General features: G+C 37.6%; 1 protein-coding gene across 2 annotated transcripts in view; it reads left to right on the forward strand.

Annotated features, from left to right (window-relative positions):
- The first annotated feature begins 3,190 nt into the window (after window positions 1–3,190).
- HDX (highly divergent homeobox) overlaps window positions 3,191–20,701 on the forward strand; it is a 587,780-nt gene continuing 570,269 nt past the window's right edge. Inside the window, exon 1 of one of the 2 annotated variants that reach the window (XM_044057137.1) lies at window positions 3,191–3,467. In XM_044057137.1, the coding sequence (XP_043913072.1) occupies window positions 3,387–3,467 (81 nt within the window). In that variant the 5' untranslated portion in view covers window positions 3,191–3,386. Of the gene's footprint in view, window positions 3,468–3,514; window positions 3,847–20,701 lie in introns of those variants that run through there. The other variant, XM_044057138.1, reaches the window with a different exon arrangement.

The raw sequence follows: 20,701 nt of genomic DNA on the forward strand, positions 1-20,701 counted from the left end.
GGCACAGCAAAATGATAGGCATAGTTTTTATTCAAACTAAAGGGGTGGCGAAAGCCACATAACTATGGGCTAGGCTTATAAATGCCCTTGGGCAGATAGCCTAGTATGAACCTATAATAATAATAATAATCATGCAGTCAGATTCAATCACAAGTACAGACCCCTTATCACTCCCCACCTCTATTTATGTGTGATCATTTTGGTTGCCCCCCTCAAAATAAATAAATACAAAATAAAACTGAGTTTGGTGACAGGCATGCCTTCACCCCTGATCCTATAGCCCACAAGACATGCAGTAGCTTTTCTGCCTCCATTAATGGTGGTGATAGGAAGTAGCTCTAAAACAGATCATATTTGCTAGTGGTAAGAGCAAACAGCTCGACCACATGGTGGTACTGACAGAACTGTAATATGCCACTTGTCTAAGGCATGTCAAATGCTAATGTGCACTGAAACTAAAAAACAAGACTATAATGTTAACTAGTTTCATTACAGTCTTGCTTCAGGGTCTATTTCAGGCATGCTTTTTTATGCATTCAGCTAATGCTTTCACATAATTTAGCCTGTAGCAAAACACAGATATGCAAATAAAATACACAACTGATGCACATTTTCCTGAATTATCCAACTGCAGTTTCAAACACTCTGGATTCATGTCAGCTGTGTGACATAAAGGAATAAAGCCCTTGCTATAGTGCAGGAAATCTGGATTTAAATCTAAATGATAAATAAAATCTTAAAAACTGTACATAGTGCTATGCTTAATGTACATCTGGCTAATTTCTTGACTGTGAATGTAAAACGATTGCAGGACGGTGCTAAGAAGAACAAAGTAAAGTTATTCAATGTTATATGCAACTTCATTAACTCTTATGCCATAGCTTTTGTGCAGTTTTGAATGTGATGTATTTAAAAGGGCTCTTATTCTGTTGTCATTTTGTGTGCTTTCAAAAATTCTTTTAGGTTACAGTGATTTCCTCAGGTAAAATGCAGATATCTGTTGCATATGGCATTGCTGCTAGTCAGAGAAAAAGGACTGCAAAAATTTGCATTCTAATGTGTATTTTACTCTTTCTTTAAAATAATGTAATGTATGCCTTGCATATTATATGTGTTTGCTCCATTTTGTATTGGGAAACATATTTGCTTGCTTTGTATTATGGTAGTTTGATTGTGTTATTAAGATTTTATAGTACAGGAGGTGTAGTTACATAGGCCATTGCCTATCTTTACAGAAGTAATCATAATGATTATAAAATTATAGAGAAGAGAGTGCCATAGGTTTGGGACACAAAATATGCTTCAGTCACATTCGTTGTTAAATGCTGCATTTAGTAAGAGGATGGTTAGCCAAGTGAGTCTGCTCAGTATTTATATCAGTTCACAGTTTTGGAAAGTTTTAACGACCAAATAAAGTAATTTGCTACCTTTTCATTCACACCCACATCCATTTATCATCATCAGAAAGTTGTGGATTTTTCCCACGCAAAACATGCACACATTTCTATTGTAAAACGTTTGCACAAGCAGAAAAAGAAATAAAAGGCCTTTTTATGTGTCTCCATTACAAAAGTATCAAGGAAGGCAGAAGAGCTTTCTTTTAATGAAAATACAAACCACTGGGAATCTTTTCCATGGCTAATGAAGAAGTAGCTGAAATCAGTATTAAACTCTGCTCAGTTTTCTTGTGTTCCTGTAAAAGAAACCTATGAATCCGAAACAGTATTTTAATTATGCAGTTTCTGCGTATTACTCTGCTCAGTCTTAATTGAGGGCTCGTTTCATTGTATTTTTTTATAAAAAGAGTACAAGCAGAAACCTTGTACCAAGAGAGAAAAAAAATAAAAATGAAGTGTCTGTCGTTTAACCTGAACAGCAAAGGTGGAAGTTTCGTTGCAATGGGTTATCTTTTCTGCATATACAACTTTTTGCCAAAGTAGACAGAATGGCAACGTGTGATATGTAATAATTAAACTTTTCGTTACAAATGCAAGTTGTGTTGAAATCAACTACTACTTCTGTGGACTATGGATCTACCTTACTGATTTTGCATTGAGAAATTTCAGTGGACAGCGCATTAAAATGCCTTCACCTTAAAATACAGAGGTGTTTCAAGAGCTAAACTAAGCTAGTATCATCTCTCACATAAGATCCAACTGAAAAAAATATAGACTGTTGGTATTACGTTACGTGATCATTTCAATTAGAAGGTGCAGGCGTCACACACAAATAGTAAGTCAGTTTTTGTTGTGACCGTCTGAGCGCAGTAATCACAATTGCTGCTTTTCAGGAATAATATGGAATGAAGCACTGTAGGTTTGCTTAGCAACAAACCTTGCAATGGAACTCTAGTAACAGACCCAAAAGTCAAGATGAAGCCTGTAAGCTGAACTACCATGCAATATTCGAACTGTAGGTCTCTTCTGCAGCAGACCCAAATACAACCACTGCACCAAACAGTGGCGTGGTTAGTTCTGATCTTCATCAAACCATTTAGCGGACTGCAAACTGTCTGTTTTTAAAAAGCACTAGAGAATCTTACACTACTTAGTGTCCTGGTTATTTCAACAGTCAACATAATTTATTACGGTGTTGTATTCTCACATATCTAACAACACGCTAGGTTGCAGTGAAGAATATACGACTAGTTAACATCGTCACGGTTACTGTTATAATGCTCAATTGACAAACTCCTGATGCTACTAGGACGTTAAAAAATATGCTGACTGTGTGTTTCTGACGCCCTTACACTATGCTGCACATGTATGTGAATAGCTTTAGTCTCATAAGAAAAAAATAAACAAACCTGCCCTTACTGAATCAGAAACCAATGATCTTGAGCTGTAGCAAGAGTCATTCTACACCCGAGAAGGCGATTGTTAAGCTCTTTCACAAATTAATTAAAAATAGGCTCAAAACACCCCTGATTTGAGCCACACCTGTGAACCAAATTTTATTGGCTGGTTAAAAATATCCAACATGTTAATAAATTATGCTGACTATCCTAATTGTTTTATTATATGACTTGCTGATTGGGTTGATGTGTTGATCCATTGGGAGACAGTAATTTAAATAAACTGAACCAGTTTCAGATATTTATAAAGTTGATAGAATTTTAGATTTTAAATCTATTTGTCTCGAAACTGCCTATCAATGTACATTTAGAACTTAATGCGGTATTCACAAATTACTACGTTACTTTAATTTTCTTTCATCCTTTCAAATAATCTTACAAAAAATAATCGTCTGGCGTGGGCGGTCCCTGTGACCGTTCAATTTCCCCTTCTCTTTGTGCTCTAGCAGGGGAATGTCAGAGCTGATCTCGTAGTGCCATTGGTTCATGTCTGGTTTGACGTCACAATCATGATTAGAATTGATGATCGGACATGCTGATTTTATTGTCTGACGCTGGGACTGGGGAAAAATCTGGTGAATTCGAACGTCCTTGTGATTTCGGGGATATTAAGGTACGCCCAAATGATTACTACCTGATTTCAACGTTCGAGATGGTTAATGTAGACGAACTAGAAGATGAATTAGTTGTGTCACGAGCAAAAGCCGTCAAGTTTGTTTCCTATGTTGGCGCATGGCCTCTAAGGCCTTGGAATTCCAACTGCAACGGCAACTAATGTCCTAGTTACCGGACTTGGGAAGACGGAGACTAGTATAAGCCGCTATCTTAAAATTATATGAACGGCTCCATTGACCTCTGTGGCTTTGATCTGGTAGTGGTTTTATTTAGTCAAAGGATTCTCTTTGCAAGTTGAATCGAGTAGAAATGTTCCTTTAGAGCTGCAACAGGAATCTGAGCACAGGGAGTGCAACAGCCATGCGCAGTCAGAGAATGTGCGTGGTAGGCTGGATGTATGACTGGCTGTTTAGTAGTTTGCATAGTTACGGTTTTCCACGATAAGCTCATTAGTCATTTGCAGTTTATTTATGCAAAGTACAGCTGTTGTTTTTACTTGGCGTTCGCTTTTTTTTTAAGTTTGTGCAGTGTACTTTTTCTCTGCAGACAGTGGTGTTTCCAGTAGCCATTAGCCCCATATGTGGGGGTTGGGAGTCTGAAGCGGCTCATTAAAACACTGTAAGGTTTAGACAGTCACACACGTAATCATAAGATGAGTGTTGATTTTACACCCCCACCCCCCATGAGTTGAGTGCTTGTCATTCTGAACCTGGGTATGAATGGCAGTATGACAGTGCAAAAAAAGTACCTAGTTGTAAAATTTAAGTCGTAAATACCGTGTGCATCTGTGTTGTTTATGTTTTCCTTTGGAAGGTGAACGTATTTTTAATTCTGCGTGCAAACTACAGCTGGCAAAAGTCTGGCTCCAGCTGTGATAATTGTAGTAGCAGCGTGCAGTTCCGAGCAGCTTATGAATGAGTTTTTTTAAGTCTCCATCGAGAGGCAGGGACAGTAATTTTCTACAGGAGAAGATTTTTTTTAGAAACTGATTAGAATTTTTTGTATGGCTCAGTCTCCCAAATTTCTTCAGAAGCGCGTACTGTGAAAGTCAAAGGCTTGCTAGATAGGGAATGGTCTTATTACAGCCATTTTTTCGGCTTTTGTTCATATAAAATTTATTTTTGCAAAAGTTTTGAAATCGCATTTATACTAAACAAGGCAAACAGTAATTTATTTTTTACAAACCATAGCAATCTTGAAAGAGCAGACTAAACAATTTCCTGTTCTGTGTATACATTCCTTCATAGTTTTATAGGATAGTTCCCTTGCATGCACAACACTCAACATCTTTTAAACATCTGCTGACTATATTCACAAATAACCCGCCAATTCAAAACGCTACACTACCTTCTGTGCTTGCAATACAGCAGCATCTGTGTATTTTTAAAGCTCTGTACACTTTGGTAGTTCTTGGGGATTTTACTGTGGGTAACTTGTGACATAGAGTTCACTGTCCCATAAATAAGCAGTACACAGTTTAATTGCTGCTTTTCTTCCATTATGAACGTATGTGTGTATATATATATATATATAAGTGTGATTGTTCTTTAACTATGTACTGATTATGGGGTGTTGCTGGATATGTTTTTTCATATATATATTGTTAAAAAACATTTAATAAAAGTGTGTATTTGGTGTTCATAAATTTGCACACAGAGTGTCAGAGAAGGTGATTTAACTATTCATTTTATTACATTTTTACATTTTCAGTTTCATGTGATTACTGAGGATAACTGAAGTAAGGATATCTGTGCTTGCTCTTCCTAAGGATGACTGTGAAATTGTGTGCCTAGAGTAGGGTATTGAGATGCATGCTGTTCTGCTATGAATCCACCTTTTTTTTTTTTTTTTGGTTTTCTCTAAAAAAAAGGGGGGTTGCAGTTAGCAGTTTGTTCTCCATTCAGGACCACTGTATGTGAATTCCAGCACCAGACCTTTTTCCACCTGATTGCTGTCATAGATGGGTATATTTTTTTTGTTTTATTTAATTTCTGAAGACCGCTATAGAATAAACCTACAAAACATTCATTCCTGTAGTTTTGGCAAAAAAGTACATTTTCATCCCAACAAAGCGATAATGAAAGTGGTGGTATTCAGTGGTTGTGGGGCTGCATCATTCTTCAGTTGTAGCTTATAGTGGTTACATTTGCTCCCCATGTACCGGTATGCTTCTGGAATGAGTGAGCGTAGGTCTAGGTAGAGTTGGCTATAACCCTGTGAACTGCGTCCTACATTAAGGAACCACTCTCTGAGGGTACTGAAATAAGAAAAATTGGCTTTATAAGGCCTATGGTAGGGTAAGAGCAGTTGATGGTATCTGTGTCTTTTTACATATTGCTTTCAGCAGTTCTGTTTATTCTGCCACAGATGGGTTCTTCTAATAAGTAAGGGAGGGTAATTTACTTATTTATGCTTTAACTGGATTAACCCTACTGGGCATGGGCCATTTGCACATTAGGCCTGGGGTAAAGTCTCTGTATTGCACTAACATATAGACATATGTAATATAATGTTTAATTTAATAGAGCACATCGAACATTTTAGAAATACCCATACACAAAGATTAGGGGAGATAACAGGAGAGAAAGCTGAATATTTAGACTACTGAGAAGTATGGCATTAATAAGTGAAACAAATGAACAAGTAGATAAAATGGACAGTTTATACATGCTGTACATTTGTAATGACATTTGGATAAGTCATGTGGGGCTGTATTACTTTCTGTCTACATCTGTAAAGTGACAATAGGAATACTGGTCAGCAGCTGAATTCAAGCAAAAGAGGTTAAGGATACAGGATTTATATGTAGAATATATATTTTTATGAAGTCCATTCTTCTAGCAGTACAATTAACAGTATTTCATTTAAAGGAAAATTCCACTTTAAAACTGGAAAAATATTTATTGTGACTTTATATGCTGTGTAGTTCTAATGCATTAGAATCACTCTGTACTTCTTTGTATTTTTATACTCCTAAAATGCCAGTTGCAAAACTTCTGACTTGATTTTTTTGTCCAATACTGTGACATGGCTTACACATTATAAATGTGATTTTTTTCCTCGTTTTATTACAGTGACTATGCTGTGGCTTATTGATTTTAAGACAATGCTCCAATACACAGTTTGTACGTATTTTTAAGTGATTATTTTAAGAATTTAAAAGTCTTTGTCTGTTTACAGTTTCATCAGTATGAAGCAGGTGATATATATGAGTTTAAGTGTTTAGAGCTGTAGCCCTTTTTAAAAAAAAAATCAAGATTCCAACTCCACATTCTAGCAAGGTGTGAAAGTTGTCAGCTTTGCTCATTGAAGAATGACTGAAACTTGTTGCTTCAAAGAGATTTAGGGCAACAAGCAACATTTCAGCGGACAAACCAGCAGTACTTTATCAGTTTGTTTATGCAATGTTGAAGTATATCTCATCCCTGTTCTGTGCAAAGAATTCTCTAGCTCGCTATTTAAAAAAAAAAAAGCTTAACTTCAGCTGTTAGTAGCACCTTGCTGACATCAGCAAGACAGTTTCAGGATTTAAAAACTGTGGGTAGTGACCAACGCTGAAAACTACAGAATTTCTTTAATAATGTAAGATTTAAATATGAAAAAACGTCAACCTTTATGATATGTGGCAGGGAAACAAGTTAGGGTAATGATGTAGGGAGAAAAATAACTTGCGGATAAAGTTAATAATAGTGGAGAATGGAGTTTTCCTTTAGTATTTAAATAATGTTTTGGTTATGTAATGAGATGTTATGCAGATTCTAACCTCCATAATTATACACTCAGATGCCATTGTGGTTAGATGGTGCTGTGGCATAAGCATTTGTTGTTGCTGCACAGTAGCCAGGTTTTGTGAAATTTGGTAAGCTAGGTTAGTTTGGGTGTCACTGGCATCATCCGGCAATATGTTCCAAGTGTACAAGGTAGGGCATGACTTAAAGGCCTGTCTCTTGTTTCCTTGATGTAATGGGGACCTTTAATAGATTTGCATTAAAGGATCTCAGCAGTCTTGACTGGTGCCAATATAGCATATCAGTTTAGTCCAGGCAGAGCTTTCTGTGCAGGAGTTCATAACTGAATTATATTCAGTTGTTAATTTGTATTCAAGATCTGACCGTGTTTAGTTGTAGGATTCATGTTGGAAGCATTTCATGCCACTGTGTAACAAGTGTTCTCTAGCTCTCTGTGTGTGTGCATTGCCTTATAGGTTTGCTAGAACAGTAGCACCATAGAAAAGTTTGGAAACTGCCAAGGAGTTATTGCTGCTTTACTTTTAGGGATGAGTTGTTGCTTGGTTTGGTGTACTGTCTTTAGTGGTTTTTGTTTTTTGACTAGTTTAGCAGCTGTGTTAGCATGATCTTGGAATGATAATCTGTTTGTTACGATGCCCAGGTAATTCAGACTTTGTATAGTTTCCAGTGACCCATTAGTGCTGTTGATAAATTGTCTTGGACTAATGCAGAATGCTTAACATTATCCAGATTTTGTCCACACTTTGAAGTAGCCTACTGCCCCATTACATTAACAGTAGTAAGTTAAAATATGATTCTGGTGTGCTAGTAAGGTAAGTAGGTAGTCTGGGAGCTCTACAAGAAGGTCAGCTTATCAATATGCTCTGTAAAGGAATGTTTATCCGTGTTCTTATGGGGATAATTGGAAAAAATGGAGAAATCCAGTGAGGGACTAAAATTGTTAGTATGCATAGCTTTCTTTGTTAGGCAGATTACCAGCATTTCTGTGTTAATAGACATTGCACAGTTTATGTTGTTTTGAAACAAACCCAGGAATGTATGCGTAACTGTCTTCAAAGTTAACCTGTTTAGGAGCAGTAGATGGATGACCACTTCAGACATGTCGGACATATATTGCAATACGTCAGCTCTGCACGTTTATCTATCTAGAATGGTGACACTGTGATCACTTAGCCTGGCTCTCGCAGTTTTATTGCTGTAGTACACTGTAAGGTATGTCATGTTGGGAATGGGCTTTTGGTACTTGTAAAATACCCTTCACCATGGATTGAGGGTGCTGGTAAATGTGCATTTCTCAGGCTTTGAGGGGTCATGCCTTTGGGCATTAGTATAATCTTTTTCAGATTTCAGGGAGAGTGTTCTCCCTTATAAGTGTGTTTGCAATACAGCAAGGGGATATACAGTATGCAGGGCTTTTGCTCTGCTGTAAGAAGGTGATCTGATCAACAAATGTGGTTCCTTTTTTGTGTGTACAAGACTACTGCTACATTTGTGGGCTAAAATGAAAGGTAGGTGACAGGTTTGTTTATATTTTTCAGTGACATGTTTGCTGAGGCCATATTAATGCTTATTTTACTGAGTCATGGTTATGGAAGATGCTGGGAGTTTAACGGGGAGTTTGAGGGAGGAAAGATTCTGTAGTTTGTCTTGTCTGTTGTCCTTTTTATTTCCTTTCTGGAGCTTAGATGTGTTGGAGAAATGATAACTCATAGTGATTTGTTGTACTATGTGTGGTAAGTCTTATTTATTTTATTTATTTTACATTTGTTGACCGGGCTAGTCCAGCTGGATATATGTCCATTTTCAGTTGCGGCCCGGGGAGAAAAGCTCCAACGATATTACAAGTAATTCACAGAAACAGTCAATACAAGGTAAAAATTATTAACACATTGAGTCAGAACATGAGATATACATGCAGACAGGCATAGTCATAGCAGGAAATTGCATAAACAAAGTTTCGTAGATATTTGCTATACAAATTCTAAAATTATAAGTATATAATATGGAAAAAGGTGAAAAAGAAAATAATTAAAATATTTTAAAAAATATATATATATATATTTTTTTTACATATGTCTATAGGATGTTGTGTGAGGAAGAATTAAGGAGGAAAGGAAAAAGGAAGGTTAATTTGGGTTGTTACAGGAACAAAGCCAGTGTTTATTGAGATGTGTTTTCAGCTGTCTTTTAAAGAGTGGAAGACTAGACAAAGATGAGATATCAGATGGCAGTTTGTTCCACATTTTTCCAACAGCCTTTTTTGGCTGTCACCTGCAGAGATATTGGGTATGGTAATATTAACCAATAGTTTGTTTGAAGAGCGTAGGTGTTTCAAGTTATTATAAGGAGTAATGAGGTTATAGAGAATTGGTGTTTTTGAAGGCTGATATAGAATTTTGTGAGCAGTTAAGAGCTGTTGATAAATGAGCCTGTTAGGAAGTTCAAGCCAGCCTAGTCGTTTTAGGTTATGACAGTGATGGGTTCTGAAGAGGGATCCTGTGGAAATCGAGCAATATTATGGTAAGATGTAGCAAGTTTCTTGAGGTTATTTTTAGAGAGATTGGTATAAATAGTGGAAGCATATAGAAGGGTAGAGATAAGGTGAGAACTAGCTAAGGTGGTCCGAGCTTCAGGTGTAAGGAATGGTTTGATTCTATAAAGGGAACCAATCTTTTTGTTTATTACTTTTATTGTGTTGTTTATATGAGAATCAAAATTGAGATTGTTGTCAATAGTTATTCCTAGTAGTTTTGTAGTAGCATCAGGAGAAATCAGAGTGTTATCAGAGGAAGTAATAGAGAAATTAATAGAGCTTGATTTGTGGGTAGGTGAGAACAATAGCAACTTTGTTTTCTTGGGGTTGAGGAGTAGGCAACGGTCAGAGAACCAGTGTTCAACAGTGGAAAAAGCTTTTTGGGTAAGTGACAGGAGTTCAGTCTGAGAGGAAGCAGTGCAGATTATAGTGGAATCGTCTGTATATTGTATGCAAGTAGTGTTTGGAATAGCTGACAGGAGGTCGTTAATAAATATAGAAAATAGGAGTGGGCCAAGGATAGACCCTTGAGGTACACCTATTTGTTTCTAGTATAGATTTCTGAACTACTTGCAGTAGTTTTAGGAGCTCATATCCTTTTGTTTTATTGAGCCTTCAGTTTGCTTCCTTATTTGTTAACTTTCTTTTAAGGAAGGCAGAGTGGTATCCCGTGATCTGATATACTGAGAGGTATATTTAGGAAAGAGGCAGAAAAAAGTTTGAAAATATTTTGTTGGAAAATTCATTTTATGTAAACTAATTAAAATGGAAGAGCTAATGGATCCCATTTTTTACCACACATATTAAACAGTGTGCCTCCATAATCATCAGCATCACAAAAAATAGATGACATACCTGTGGAAGCCTGGAGGTGTTAGGTGAAATGGCAGTGGAGTTTTTAACCATATTGTTTAATGAAATTTTGGAAAGTGAGAGGATGCCTGAGGAATGGAGAAAGTGTTCTGGTACCAATTTTTAAGAATAAGGGTGATGTGCAGAGCTGTAGTAACTACAGAGGGATTAAATTGATCAGTCACAGCATGAAGTTATGGGAAAGAGTAGTGGAAGCTAGGTTAAGAAGGGAGATGTTGATTAGTGATCAGCAGTATGGTTTCATGCCAGGAAAGAGCACTGCAGGTGCGATGTTTACTCTGAGATTGTTGATGGAGAAGTACAGAGAAAGTTAGAAGGAGTTGCATTGTGTTTTTGTAGACTTAGAGAAAGCATATGACAGGGTGCCTAGAGAGGAGTTGTGGTATTGTATGAGGAAGTTGGGAGTGTCAGAGAAGTATGTAAGAGTGGTACAAGATATGTACGAGGGTAGTGTGACAGCGGTGAGGTCTGTGGTGGGAGTGACAGATGCATTTAAGGTGGAGGTGAGATTACATCAAGGATTAGCTCTGAGCCCTTTCTTATTTGCAGTGGTGATGGGACAGGTTGACAGACAAGATCAGACAGGAGTCCCCGTGGAATATGATGTTTGCAGATGACATTGTGATCTGTAGTGAGAGCAGGGAACAGGCGGAGGAGACCCTGGAGAGATGGAGATATGCTCTAGAGAGAAGAGGAATGAAGGTCAGCAGGACTAAGACAGAATGTATGTGTGCGAATGAGAGGAAGGATAGAGGAATGGTGAGGATGCAAGGAGTAGAGGTGGTGAAGGTGGATGAGTTTAAATACTTGGGATCAGTATTTCAGAGTAATGGTGAGTGTGGAAGAGAGGTGAAGAAGAGAGTACAGGCAGGATGGAGTGGGTGGAGAAGTCAGTAGTGATTTGTGACAGACGAGTACCAGTAAGAGTGAAAGGAAAGGTCTACAATAGGGTAGTGAGACCAGCTATTATATATGGGTTGGAGACAATGGCATTGACAGAAAGGCAGGAGTTAGAGCTGGATGTGGCAGAGTTAAAGATGTTAAGATTTGCACTGGGTGTGACAAGGGTGGACAGGATTAGGAAAAGTATATTAGAGGGTCAGCCCAGGTTGGAAGGTTTGGAGACAAAGCCAGAGAGGCAAGATTATGTTGGTTTGGACATGTGCTGAGGAGGGATGCTCAGTATATTGGGAAAAAGATGCTAAGGATGAAGCTACCAGGTAACAGGGAAAGAGGAAGGCCTAAGATAAGGTTTATGGATGTGGTGAGAGAGGACATGCAGATGGTTGATGTGACAGAGCAAGATGCAGAGGACAGGAAGAAATGGAAACAGATGATCCCCTGTGGCGACCCCTAACGGGAACAGCCAAAAAAAAGATGATGATATTTTCACTTTTCTTTGTTTCCGTAAACTGTTTGAACATGAAACTGTTGACTTTTTTCTCTGACCAGTAAATTTGTGTGCCATTCACAGGACTTTTATGTTCAGTTCCCACAAGATTCTTTCTTCCCCATCACTCTAGCCCCTTTTTGAAGGTGAGGATCCCACACTTTCCCTTTAAGGATATGCATGTTTTTTCTCCTATCTAACAAATCCACATATTGCTTTTTTTCCCCTTTATAATTCCCAGCACATCTTCCAAGGTCTGCGTAACCCTTGATTCTAACTTTCAGCTTATCATATTTTTGTCTGCTAATGTAATTAAAGCCACCTTGTGTCCTGACATTCTAGCCCCCCTACACCAGCTTAGGAACAACATGCCTTTAGTAACTTCCACTTGTCCATACAGTAACTGCTGTAGGACATTTTGCAATGCATCTTTAAACTCTATCAGCTCTGCACTTTCCCAAATAATATGCTTCCTGTCTCTTCTGTTGCTCCCTGCACATCTCTAACAGTTACTCCTGTCTTGAGGGAAAATCCTTTGCACTCTATGTTGGCACCAGTCAAGACTGCTGAGATCCTTTTAATGCAAATCTGTTAAAGGTCCCCATTACATCAAGAAAACAGTCACATATTCTGAAGCCCTGCACATTTCCCCCTATTGATCCTTTGTAATTTGTTACCCAGATTTTTTTCCCAATCTTGCCTGATGTACACTGCTGTCCTCCCTACTAGTGATCCCCTTTTTATATCCCTTTCAATTTTTGGTTTAGCCAAATATTTTGCCGGGGTGGCCACTCACCCATCACCCCCCCACCCCTTTCTTTCTGAGTTTATTCTATTACTCCCTGATATAGGAGCCTAGTCCTGCCTGAGTTTCTCTGACTGACTTTCATAATTATCATGTGCACTTCTGTACTCCTACTTGTTATCCCTTTTTTATCTCCATTTCAACTCTTGGTTCAAACAGATATTTTGCTAGGGGTGGCCACTCACAAATCACTCCTCCACCCCCATCTCTGTCTGTCTGTATTCTGCTATTACAACCTGATATGGGAACCTATCTGTATCTTGTGATTTAAATAGTTGTTTTGCTTTCATGCATTCTGTTACTTTTCCCCCTAGGTAATTTGCCATCAGTAGCTCTGTTCCATGGCAAACTTCATCTAGTTAGTTCCTGATGTTTTCTCTGTACTCTCTATCCATTTGTTTGAGAATCCTGTCATCAAAATCTGCGTTTTCCAGCACCTCACTAGCTTATTTTTCTGTATACTGTCTGCCACTTACTTTGTTGTTTAGTATTCTCCACCAATGCCTGCTTTCAATAAAACAATCCATCAGTGTATATGCTAAGTCTCTCTTTGCCTCATCATTGCATGTTCACGTTTCAGTTTATATCTCTCTACTTACACTATATGTGACAGCCTTAACTGAGTGACTTCACTACCAGTTTAGATCAGGCAACTCCGAGCTGCCATTTTCTGTCACTAGGATCATTTTATTCCGCATAATATCAAGATTCTATCTTTTCCAAATAAAGTTCCTCGGTTCTTTCTTTCCAAAATATATTATCCAGTTAGTAGAAATACACTTGGCAAACATAGAGTCAAGGGCAATGAAACATTTTTTTCTGCCTGTTTCTTACTATTTAGATCCATAATCAAGAATTTCCTCTTCCTTACCCTTTGGATTATCTGCTGCTTATTTGCCTCTCACAGTTCCTTTACCACTTCTTAATAGTGAGTCTTTCCTAAGCCGTAATTCTAGTCATTTTTTTTTCATCCTTCCAAAGGTATTAGAATTACTGCATTAATTTGAATGCAGGTACATAGTTTAAAAATATGGCTTTCATTTTATATACATTTATTTTATAACCCGCAAAACATATGGAACTGTCTCCAAGTATTCCGCACTACAGGGCCATCATGTTCTGGATTTGTCAGGCATGTTAAGCCACCAGCAAACAATGCTGTTTGTTCCAGTTGCCCTTTCCTCGTATACCCTTGGATACTTATACCTCTTATTTTCATTGCTAATTGCTCTGCTTATAGATATATAATATATTGCAAACAACCACAGTCACAAGGCATCTGCGACAGCTGGAAAGGCTGCAGAAATACCTCACTAAAAAAAAAATCACAGGCTTGAAGCAGATGCACTGTGCTGACCATCTAAAAAAAACTCCAGCTGTACTCTGTGGCATATCGTCTACTCGGAGGCGATCTCTGTGTAACATACAAGGCCATGTCAAACCCTGAGCTGTTGGACATGCTCCACTTAAAGAAATCCCAATCCCTAAGACCACATATTCCAGGGATCTAAACCTTGTCATCACAATGAACAAAATATGCTGGAGGGATAGGTTCCTGACCCAGAGACTCCCCATACTCTGGAATAGACTGCCCATACATGTCAAGCAGAGTGCCTCCTTGGCCCTCTTCAAAAGGAACCTTGATGATTGGATAGGAAATTCACCCCGGGGATCACGTCAGTCACCCTGCTAGACAGGTGTCCAGGGAAGTAAATATTGTGGGAAGAAATATCCAGGGAATTGTTATGGCTAGGCTTGTATAGACCCTAGGGCCGATAGCCTAGTACCAAGCTATGAACCATGGGGAAAGAGGGCATCTTTGCCTGACTCCCCTAGACAAACTTAATTTGTTAGACAAAATCCCTCCCCGCTAGTTTTGCCATTGCTAATGTTTGTATATATTTGTAGCACTATGATCACTTAAAGATGATATTCTTTTCAACATTGATAAAGTAAACCTTTCAGGAGCACTCTTCTTTGACATTACCAAAGCTTTTGATCTTATTGACAAACTCTTGTTCCTTTATTCCTTCCAAGAAATCGGACCAAGCTCCAGCACTGTCACCTGATTCCAAGATTTTTTAACAAATAGGTATTTCATAGTCAAAATAGTTCATCCTGTCACAGCACCCCTTAACAAAGAAATGCCCCAGAGCTCCATACTCTCCTCACTGTTGTTTTTGAACTTTATTAACAAACTTTCCTCTGACCTGTCTAGCCTTCCTTTCACTCGTTATGCACAACATGGTATAACACAGGTATCCTTCAATCTAGTCCTTCACATTCAAGCATTCAAACCAGCTTAAATCTGAAGTCCACTCCCTTAATTCCTGGCTAAACAGCCAGAAGCTACACCTGTACCCCACCAACAAAAACTATAGTATTTGGAACCTCAGAAAAGCTAAAAAAAAATCATAAAAATCTCAACATTGAAGATCAAAATAATACCTCAGTAGAAACAACCGTATCCTTTTATATACCTAGGTTTATGGCTCGACCAGTCACATAACTTCCAAAGTAATTTTGAAAATACTGGGAAAAACATCAGTTTTCTTTATTGTAGTATAATCTTCTCCCTCTCCCTACTCAACTTGAATACATGCTCTTCATCATAACCACAGCCTCTCTCTCTTTCTCTCTGTCTACATATGATATATGTGCGTGTACATATATATAAAATCGCCCACTCTGCAGTCCATGAAAACAAAATCTGCCAATTAATTTCCAACTGCACCCCGCTGCACTACTCTTTCAAAAGCTAGATGGCTCCCAGTCTCCTACAGAGTTGAGCTATTCCTAGGGTCTCTACTTTTAAAATACTACAACCAGGTGCCATCACACCTCTTACTGTCAAACTCCATAATACAAAACACCCAGAAGAATATCCGCAACCTCTCCCATTCAACTTCCTCACTCCGGACCCCCCAACCAAACTACACTGTATCAACCACTCCTTCTCCATTCTTGCACCCAGACTCTGGTAATACCTCCCCCTCGCCTAAAAGAAATATCCTCTTTCTCTTCTTACAGATCACAACTCAAAAGACACATCCATCAAAAATCTGACTGCAAGACTTTCCCACTGGGCACATCAACTAACCCCCCCACACACACACACTTTATATCTCTTTGGGTTCCTATTGAATTGTCGACTGCTTAGGTTGTCAAATGCTTAATCATCGACACCTAACCGTCGAACGCTTACAATAGCGAACGGCCACATCATCAAATTCTTTCCTCGGGGAAAGAATTTGCGTGGTCGTTATCGGGGATTTGCCCTTTCCCCAGTGTAGAGCAATCTCGGAGTTGGCATATTTAGTTAGGGGGAGTGTGGGGGGCAAAGCCCCCCACTATGCTTGGATGTGTTTTGTTTACGGACGGCTACCCAAATTTTTTCCCCGAGGAAAGAATTTGATGATGTGGCTGTTCACTATTTTAAGCATTTGACGCCTGGGTGTTGATGGTTTAGCATTCCACAACCTAAGCTGTCGATGTTATGATATAGACGCATCTCTTCTACTTTGACTCTCTGTTTTTATTTGCTGCTTATTTGTTACTAAAATTCATTCATGTTTGTTTTTTCTTCTCCATTAATAATATTTGCTCATCGTTTCAATTGTCTGCCTATCTACTTTCTCTGATTACTCCATGTTTGTAAATTAGTTATGTTTTATTTATTTATTTATGTATGTATGTATTTTTTGTGAATTTCCTTACCTGTGCTGTGCCTGCAAATAGTCTGTTTTGATCAGTGTACTACCCCGATAAACAAACTCAAATAATTAAATAAATCAAAATAAATATCTTTCTTATTAAGTAAGAAATGCAAATTGTCATTATCCTATACATACAATTTTTACTTATCTTACCAGAAGTTTCTTCTGTTTCCATTCTTACCAGTAGTAATGATAACTTTTGTACTCTGCATTCTTTTGAATCATCAGTGTTCTGTTAATGTTGCCAGATGTCTCACTCCCTTTCACAAGTTCACGTTGATCTAGGTCTATCAGTTTTGACAAGACTCTTGTTAATCGTTTTTTTAATGTAAACATAAATAATTTGTAGCCATAATATTGAAATTGGAATATATGGGTTAGGCCTTAAAGGATCTTTATTTTTAAGTAAGATCACTATTGGCACTTTTTTCCAGGATTCAGGTATCTTCCCTTCTTTCAGTCATTTCTTCCATACCCTTATCAGTGTCCTGATGACTTACCTGTAGCCCAACTTTCCCATCACTATTCTTATTTCTTCTTGCTATATATTTTCAGTTAACTGTTGAGCTGCTAACTTTATCAGTTTTGGCAAGCTTAAGTTTTTTCACACAAAAGCCTATACTGATCATCCCATTAATCTGCTTTGTAAGGACTTTATTAAGATTACTAGATTATGCCCATAATTATTCAGGGCCTTTTAGCATTTGACTGGACTTAGGATTCCTCAGCTTTACTACTGCACTCTCATCTTTCTTCTACCTTAACCTCTGTACTAAACGTTTTTGTACTCTTAAGGTTATTGTCATTGAATAACTACCTGGGTGCCACTTTTCCACATTCATGCATATTTTCTAAATATTATTTTTAATATCTCCTTGGCACCTCTCAGCTGCTCCACTTCCTTATGAGTAAGGTTCTTTAAATTATTCTGCAAAGCTTTAACCATAGCCCTTTGCGGTATTGTTTATTGCCATTTTTCCATATTGCTCTTGCCTTTATTTCAACCACAGATTTGAAGTATCCTCTCAGTTTTTCCTAAGTATTAGGTGTCTCTTCTGCCACAGTGTCCATCTTTCATACTATTTGAATCGTATCTCCTCCCTACTCCTTAAATGCCTTCCTTTTCACTTAGTAGGGAATAACCAGTAGCTGTCTCTTTTCCACTACCCGGGTCCTTACTCTGACTTTTATATATCTGCATAATCAGATATTGTAATTGGATGTACCACTGTTCCTGCAAGTAAGTGTGCATGCTGCTCAATCCACTTCTTTTACACGTGGGATTGGTTAGTAAAGTCCGCTTGAGCTCCTAGGGCTACTACTGCATCTTCCATCCCAAATACTTTTATGTGTTCCATTAAGGGTCTATCCTCTGTAGTAATGATTACTGCCCTTGTGCTCTTTAACACATCACTGTTATCACAGACAGTTCCCCCTATAATTAGTCCTATTTCCACCTAACATCCTTCTCATTTCTAAAACTGTAGTCTTTGGTGGAAAATACATTTTCATCAAGGTACTTCTATTTATAAATCGGTAACCCCTTCATGAAACCAGCCTTCCTTGTCCATCTTTTCTTTCCTCCTGTTTGACAGAACACCTGTCCCTAGTAATACCATTCATCCATAACCCCTTTTCCCATTTTTTTGTACATGGAGTCAGGGTATCACTTCAACAGTGACAATAATCTAGAGCCAATGTCCACACTGCCTGGTGGCTATCGTCACTGCCCCCCCTTCCTCTTCCGCTAGTAGTATTCAGCTAGAATTCCTTCTTTATCGAGCTGATTTTCTCATCCCTATCTAAATGCATTTCCTGCAACACTGTTATTTGCACCCTACTCTTCTGTATGCATTTTATACTCTTTTTGCCTTTTCTCCACAACTGCAAGTCCATTCACATTCTAAGTTATTATAAAAAATGCAGCCATTAAAACATCTGTTCTATTTTCTCTTTATCACTGCATGACATTTTTGATGCATAACCCTCCACAAAATTTAATTTCCATCCCATTCATTAAATGGCATTTCATTACTCCATATAAAAGTACTGCAACCTTTTTGTTGGATACTTGTTATATATTGTAATACTTTACCTAATACTATAACCCCTCAAATATACGCAAGACTCAAATAACTATATACATACATTGTTGAAAAAAACCAGTCCTCCCTCATCAGGGCAGCTAACTCTGTTTTAAATGGTTAATAAAACAGGCATTAATTAACCTTCTGCTAATCTGTATAGTCTTGCATGCTTTCCATATAGCAAAGAAAAATAAATAGAATTGATATATTCAGTGCGTATCCTTTGCCGGCAGCACCAGTGTGGATCCCATTTATCTAACTGCGTTTTCTATCCAGACCCTTTATTTTCTTGATCATTTTTATATTCAATGCTCTCGTCATATTTTTCCTTTACACATCATTGAGTAGCAACTATTCAAGTTACCTCTTTCCCGAGAATTCTGTATTCAGTCTTATGTCCTGACTTTTGGTATGTGGTATGTACCCATTTTGTATATAATATTGAGTGAAAGACCTTGATGCATTATTTACTTTTTGAGCATGGGTCATGGCTGAAGGTCAGTAGACTAGTCCACTTACCTGGTGAACAAATAGTGAATTTATTTATTTATTTACTATATTGCTCATTTAAGGCTTATTTAAATCCTTTTGCTATGTACCACTGAACAAGGTTAACAAGAATATATTCTTGTGCACTACCAGTGAATGTCTTCCTATCTACTTCTGGTGCCTGCTTATGTCTTAGCTGTGAGAAAAAAAAACGCTGAAATGAGCAAACCGATAAGATTGCTGGCACCCTCGCTATCATTTTAGTTTAGCTTCAGCTGAGCTTTTAGTGCTACAAAAATCCCCGTATTTTAAAATGAACTGATTTTTTTTTTCATTTTATCTTCTTAAGCAACACCTTTCCAACTGTGTTTTCAGTTTTTCATTTTAGGATCTTTGTATTTTACCTTTCTCCTGCTCTGTATTCTGTACTGCTTCAGTCCTTTTTATCTAATCTTCCACCCAGCAGCTGCTTCAGTTTACATTGTAAAAGTTGTACTTTGCTATACAACAATGCTAATTTATTTTTGTGTTTTGTAACTTTTAAGTTGCAAAAAATTATTTTAGTGTTTTATATTGCAAGTCTAAAAACTCATAACTGAAACCTCTAACATATATCCATATCCCTTCCCACAGATCCATTCCCTTGTTTACCCCAAGTGCAGAATATTAATGCTTTCGTTACGAGTGCTTACTCGGATTAATAGCTGATTTATCTCTATTTGATTTAAGTAATGTATGTTTATTAATACTTTTATAAGCCATACTAATCCAAAGCAGTATAATACAATTATGTCCCCATCCTGTCAAGTTAAACTGTAGTTGTGCGTACAGTAATGTTGAAAATAACCTACTTGATTTAAATGCCACTGTCCAAGGTGGAGTTAATCCATCTTTCATTTAAGTTACATGTCCACTTCTGCTTTTGTCTTTTTCGGACAGTTCTCCTTCGATCTTCACTGGTACCTTGTTTGATGCCATTTCTTGTTGCCAGCTTTTGTGCTAGCATTTTTTTTCATCATCTTTTCATGGCGAAAAATGGAGGGATTTTACTGGCCATCTCTCTCTCATTTTTTTTTTGCTTGCTGGCAGCTTTACCAGCATTATCTGCATTTTCATTTGTTACTTGGTAAATTGTTTTAGTTCCTTCCTTTGCCTTGTTTGTCTTCTTAAGCATGTATGAGCCCTAGGAAAAAGTACTGTAGGATACAATAGTTTAAACATCACTCCAGGAATAAATTTGTTCTGTTTTTGTCTGCTGTAAGCCGGTTAGTCATTTTCAGCAAGTGTTTTGGTATCTTTCACCTTCAACACCTCTCCTCGCATTTTTGTTAACTGCTTTTGTTGGTATGTTTATGTTTCACTGAGATTGGTATTGTCCGTTTCCTTAAATGATTTCTTTGGCTATAGATGTGCCATATGTCGAATGCACTGGTCTCATTTTCTATCACATCTTTCTCCTCTCCCATTTCCTTCATTTTGTCTTTTTTTTTTTTTTTTATCCAGATTTTTACTTTCACCCAGAATAATCTTCAGCCAGGAACAGAATTTAAATCAACTTGACTTCTTTTACTCACTAATTTAAGCAATTAT

The sequence above is a fragment of the Protopterus annectens genome, chromosome 15.part0 (genome assembly GCF_019279795.1).
Source record: "Protopterus annectens isolate FY-2018-M chromosome 15.part0, PAN1.0, whole genome shotgun sequence".
Taxonomy (NCBI): Eukaryota; Metazoa; Chordata; order Ceratodontiformes; family Protopteridae; genus Protopterus; species Protopterus annectens.